At 45.8% G+C, this 5,654-nt stretch overlaps 1 protein-coding gene across 1 annotated transcript in view; it reads left to right on the top strand.

The window, feature by feature from the left end:
* The first annotated feature begins 221 nt into the window (after nt 1-221).
* LOC106810899 (protein polybromo-1-like) overlaps nt 222-5,654 on the top strand; it is a 21,996-nt gene continuing 16,563 nt past the window's right edge. Inside the window, exons 1-10 of the mRNA XM_014814370.1 lie at nt 222-239; nt 335-415; nt 989-1,080; nt 1,381-1,510; nt 1,820-1,936; nt 2,273-2,380; nt 3,626-3,838; nt 4,266-4,367; nt 4,785-5,012; nt 5,444-5,604. Of these exons, the coding sequence (XP_014669856.1) occupies nt 222-239; nt 335-415; nt 989-1,080; nt 1,381-1,510; nt 1,820-1,936; nt 2,273-2,380; nt 3,626-3,838; nt 4,266-4,367; nt 4,785-5,012; nt 5,444-5,604 (1,250 nt within the window). The remainder of the gene's footprint in view (nt 240-334; nt 416-988; nt 1,081-1,380; nt 1,511-1,819; nt 1,937-2,272; nt 2,381-3,625; nt 3,839-4,265; nt 4,368-4,784; nt 5,013-5,443; nt 5,605-5,654) is intronic.

Genomic DNA, 5,654 nt, shown 5'->3' with positions numbered 1-5,654 from the left:
TAGCAGGTGTACATTAATGTACGTTATTACAGGTGTACAAGGTGTGTGAGTGCAGGTGTACAATGTACGTTATTACAGGTGTACAAGGTGTGTGAGTGCAGGTGTACAATGTACGTTATTACAGTTTACAAGGCTGTGTGAGTGCAGGTGTACAACATACGTGAGAAAGGTGTACAAGGTGCACGAGTTATTGCATGTATGACAAGAATTTATGCACTTACATGACTGTGTTACTATGGGTAGTTACAGGACTACGTTACCATGTCACATATCTGGTTACAGGATGCGCTGACGCTACAGAAAGTGTTGCTGAGTAAGAAGGCAGAGCTGGTAGTGGACGACAGCGGCATACCGGACGTGCGAGCCGCAGTGCAGGAGCTGCTCACAAACATATACCGTGTCCGTCATCAACCACAGGTGTGCCACCGTCACCGCCTTCGCCGCCGCGTCACGCACGCTCCCATCCTCCCGCACGTTCCCCCCCCCGCCACCCCCACCCTCGTCACCACCCCCGCTGCCGCGTCCCGCACGCTCGCCACCCCCCACGTAAGCCCACCCCCCAATCTTCATCACCACCCCCGCCGCCGCATCACGTGCGCTCCCACCTACCACTCCTTCCCCCGTGTTACGGACGCATCCTTTGTTAACTGCGAGGCTTGTGTTATTTACGTCATGTACATTATTTCATCGCTCGTCGAGGCGCACCTGCTAAGACTTTTGCTAATGTCATCCTAACGACTACGAAGTGGAACTGCTTCCGTTAATTGCTCGAGAAAACATCATGACACGATGTAGTGTATGTGACACGGCAGTGGATCTCGACGCGGAAACCTGTTTGTGTTACGACTTGAACGGGTTCAGTGTAATATAGAATCGCGGTGGGAAATCGAGATCCCGTTGGATCGAGGTTTCCCGTCGGGCTCTACGATGGAGATTCGATGCTAGAGCGGTTTAAAGCATTCACACCCGACCTACGTTCGTCTGTTCGCAGAATGAGAACGGCCGTTGCTACAGCGATTCTCTGCAAGGTCTTCCATCGCTAGATCCGGATCAGGAATCTGGGAGCAACAAGGAGAAACAGTAAGCGTGAGGTCATCGTGCTCTAATCTGCTAATCACTCTGCAGGGAACAGGATGTTACAGCAAACAATTACAATAAAGATAATAATAATAATATTATTATTATTGTTGTTGTTGTTGTTGTTATTTGTTATGATTTTAATTGTTATTGTTACAATAAAAATAATAATATAATGTAATAATAACAATACGATTAGTTTTCATAGTTATGGTAATCTTTCCGGCACAGCGGCCACCGTGCGTGCGAATGTTCCGACCCATGAACTTCCTACCACGTCGTTCCATCGCGTGTTGTTCGCAGGCGCCTGCTCAATCTGGAGATCATCAAGAAGAACCTGGACCGCGGCTGCTACCGGCGTCTCGATGTGTTCCAGGACGACATGTTTGCGGTGTTCGCGCGCGGACGCGCTCTCAACAACATCGACTCAGAGGTGATCGTCTCCCTCCTTACCTAGAGAGTGAGAGGGGGAGATATATAAGGGGGGAGGGCAAGGGGAAGGGAGAGAGACAGCGAGATAAAGGAGGAAGAGAGAGAGACAGAGAGATAAGGGAGGAAGAGAGAGATAGATAAGGTGGGGAAGCGAGACAGACGGAGAGAGAGTGCGAGAGAAAGAGAGATAGATAGATAGAGAGAGAGAGAGAGCGAGAGACCGAGAGCAAGAGAGAGAGAGAGAGAGAATGTGTGTAGCATTGATATACGAGCTAACGTTGTTTCTCGTGCGCATGCATTATTGCTGTAGATCTTTGAGGATGCGATGGAGCTACAGCAGTTCTTCATGCGCGTGCGAGACAAGCTGTGTAAGAGTGGCGACGTGCTCCAGTCTCCCGCGCTCAACATCACGGAGGTGCATTTCCAGGTACGAGCCTCGCGCCATCGGCGTCAGTCTAAACGACATGGTGCTCTCCGAATAAATATACTCGTAATTAAAATAAATTTTAATTTAGATAGTTGGATTATTAAAATTGCAAAATTTTCCTTCTGTTCAAATTTTACTTTTTTCCGAGGCTGCGTTTGGTTTAGTAGCACGAATTAACGGAAGGTTTCGATTACAAATGAACTGGGATTATAACACTGGGATTCTTGGTGGGGAATCGAGGCGCGTTTCCGTCTCGCCATCTCGCTAGTCTGCCGAGTCGCGTAACTATGACTCTTCGTCGTATTGTCGTTGACTCTTCTGATGCATATCTTGCAGCGAATCATTCAGGAAGAGAAGGATAAGAAGAAGATGCAGGAACCGGAGCAGGACGTGAAGGAGGAGGAGGACATGACTGAGAAGGTGAAAGACGAGGCTATCAAAGTGGTGAGCATTCGTGCATAATGTACATCCCGCCATCAGTCCTACAGCGTTAACGCGCAATAACGTATAATACACATAATTATCCATTAAGCAAATATTTATCGATTAGCCGAACAGTGAAGTCGCGGTCTCGGTGGTTTGGTCAGGCTACAGCGAGTCAAACATATTAAACCGATGCAGTATCATGCATATTTACACTAATTAACATGGATTAACCCTAATAAAATCGTATTAAACCTATGTGGTGTCACGCGTATTTACACTATTTCACATGTATTAACCCTAATAAAATCGTATTAAACCTATGTGGTGTCACGCGTATTTACACTATTTCACATGTATTAAACCTATTAAAAAGTATTAAACCTATGCGGTATCATACGTATTTACACTATTTAACATGTATTAAACCTATTAAAAAGTATTAAACCTATGCGGTATCATGCGTATTTACACTATTTCACATGTATTAAACCTATTAAAAAGTATTAAACCTATGCGGTATCATGCGTATTTCACTATTTAAAAAGTATTAAACCTATGCGGTATCATACGTATTTACACTATTTAACATGTTGTATTAAACCTATGCAGTAGCATGCGTATTAACTATTTACACTATTTAACATGTATTAAACCTATTAAAACGTATAAAACCTATGTGATATCATGCGTATTTACACTATTTAAAATGACTATTGCGAGATTTTTGCTCAGAAAAACTAAATATAGCTGAATATAATCCCACTTGACAGCGAAAATATCACTGATTACACCAACATTAAAAATACTAAGATTTTATGCAGTTATAGCATAGAAAATTGGATATGAACACATCGTAACAGCAATGCATTTTATCGTGTCGCGACAATGCCTAATGGCAGAATTGGTAAACTTGTATTTGTGTCGGTGATGAATTGAAAACAAGTGCGTGCCTGCACCACCCTGCACTGTGGGTATGGCAGATAAGGGGTGGTGCCACAAGCTAATCCATACTTCCTGTTAGTTCAAGATGACAGAAAACGAATGTTTACAAAAACGATTAGTTCGAAACTGGCAGTTTTCGGTGGATACGAAGGTTCTAAGACCTTATGAGATTTTATTGTTACTCTAGACAATTGCTGTTACTCAATCAATAATGGTAGGTATCATGAAAGTGGGGAAACACTGGAAAATTCTCGCAATAATCGCTTTAACATATTTTAAATGTGAAATATTTTTAACATATTTAACGTGTGTTTTCTGCAGGAGGAGGGTTTGGAGAGCCTCACTCTGCGCGACCAGACGTACCGCGTCGGCGACTTTGTCTACGTGGAGCCGCGCGAGGCCGACCTCGAACCTCACATCGTCTCTATCGAGAAGCTGTGGATGGACGTGGAGGGCGAGCGCTATATTTATGGCGCGTGGCACTACCGGCCGCAGGAGACCTACCACCTCACCACCCGCAAGTTCCTAGAGAAGGTAGTACGTGTGTGTGTGTGTGTGGGGAGTGTGGGTGTGTGTGCATGCATGTGTCGGGTGTGCGTGCGTGTGTGAGGTGAGTGTGCGTGGGTGCATGCCTGCGTGCGTGCGTGCGTGCGTGCGTGCGTGCGTCTATGTGAGTGTGCATTCATGTTTGTGAATTTCTGTATATCTGTATCAGGGAGTATATATATATGCGTGGTCAGCTAGGTGAATGCTGGGACAGTACGTCATTAATTCATTTAGATAATTAACATAAGCTGTATCAATCATCTCTGATACATCACGTACATTTTTCGCTGCACAACCGATTCTCGATCTGCGCGCCATTAGTCTTTATGCCTTACAATGCCATCTTTTTCCATCCCAGTGAGTAATGCACGCCGTCTATATTTGTCGAGCTACAGACGTTTGCTTTTGCCTGTAGGAAGTGTTTAGGAGCGACTACCAGGCCAAGCGACCGCTGGGAAGCGTACTGGGCAAGTGTCACGTCATGTTCGTCAAGAACTACTTCACCAGCCGGCCGGAGGTGAGCGTTGTCCGTCGCCGCGGTAACGAGTTGGACGGACGCGAGCGCGGTAGTCGTTGCCTGACGCTAGTTTCGTGGCGTGCTTGTACATGAACAACTAGTAGTTTGACAGTAGTCTCCTAGCATGCTTGCCTATAAATGAAGTTTAACCTATATATACCTAATCTATTTGACTATATAAACGACCCTGGAGTCGGTTTCGTGGCGTGCTTCTATATTAACGAGTGGTTAACTCATACACACGTACATTACCCATGCACAGTCTGACGCTACATTCGTGCCCGTATATTAACAAAGGATTAACCTATACACGAGTATATAAACAACCCATGGTCTAACACTAGACTCGTGATCGTATATTAACTCGTATATAAACGAGGGGTAAATCTATACACGTGTACGTGACCCGCCTCGCAGGGCTTCCAAGACAAGGACGTGTTCGTCTGCGAGTCACGCTACAGCGTCAAGAGCCGCAGCTTCAAGCCAATCAAGAAGTGGCAAGCGCCCGTCAATCCGCACGTTGTCGTCGTCGCCCGCGACTGCCCCCTGGTGCCGACGCGCGTCCCGTCCGTCTTCGCTCCGAAGAAGGCCTACGACGCGAGCGGCTTCCACGGAGAGTTCATGATCATCGACAAGGACCGGCCGGTAGGTGGCGCCAGTGTAGCAGGGGAGTGCGAGGGGGTGCGGTGTGCGAACCCTCCTGGCATATGTTTCCGTCTAATACTACTTTGCAAAAAAAAGGTCAAATCCAGGTTTAAAAAGACACGTGGCTAAATAACAACGAATACCTACAAGAAATAATTTGTGTTAGAAAAATTCATGTAAAAATTTTAGATCATGTAAGAGTTTTCATAAAAATAAATTTATTAACAAATTCATGTAAGAGTTCTGACGGTATGTGGCTAAACAGCAACGAGGAATTCCTATAGGAAACAATTTGTGTTTAATTAGAATTCGCGTCAAGATTTCAGATCGTGTAAGAATTCGAGTCTTTTCCTTCTCTTCCGCAATTCGAAAGTCTCGCCGCATCCGTCATCGTCGACGGTAACAATGATCGTGCGCTCGTTTCGTTGCAGAACGTGTCGTGCAACGTTGCGAACCCGGACGAGGGTTGCAGCTACTACGACCAGTACAACATTCCGCTGGGCACGTTCAAGCTGGGCGACTGCGTGTACGTGCGCTCGGAGAGCGAGCGACCCTACATCGCACGCATAGACCGCATGTGGACCGACCAGAGGTGAGGTCGCTGCTGCCTCCTGATATATATATATATATATTATTATTATA

The sequence above is a fragment of the Priapulus caudatus genome, unplaced genomic scaffold, assembly GCF_000485595.1.
Source record: "Priapulus caudatus unplaced genomic scaffold, Priapulus_caudatus-5.0.1 Scaffold485, whole genome shotgun sequence".
NCBI classification, from domain to species: domain Eukaryota; kingdom Metazoa; phylum Priapulida; class Priapulimorpha; order Priapulimorphida; family Priapulidae; genus Priapulus; species Priapulus caudatus.
The sequence above is the reverse complement of the archived record's forward strand: the minus strand, read 5'-3'. Positions and strand labels throughout refer to the sequence as shown.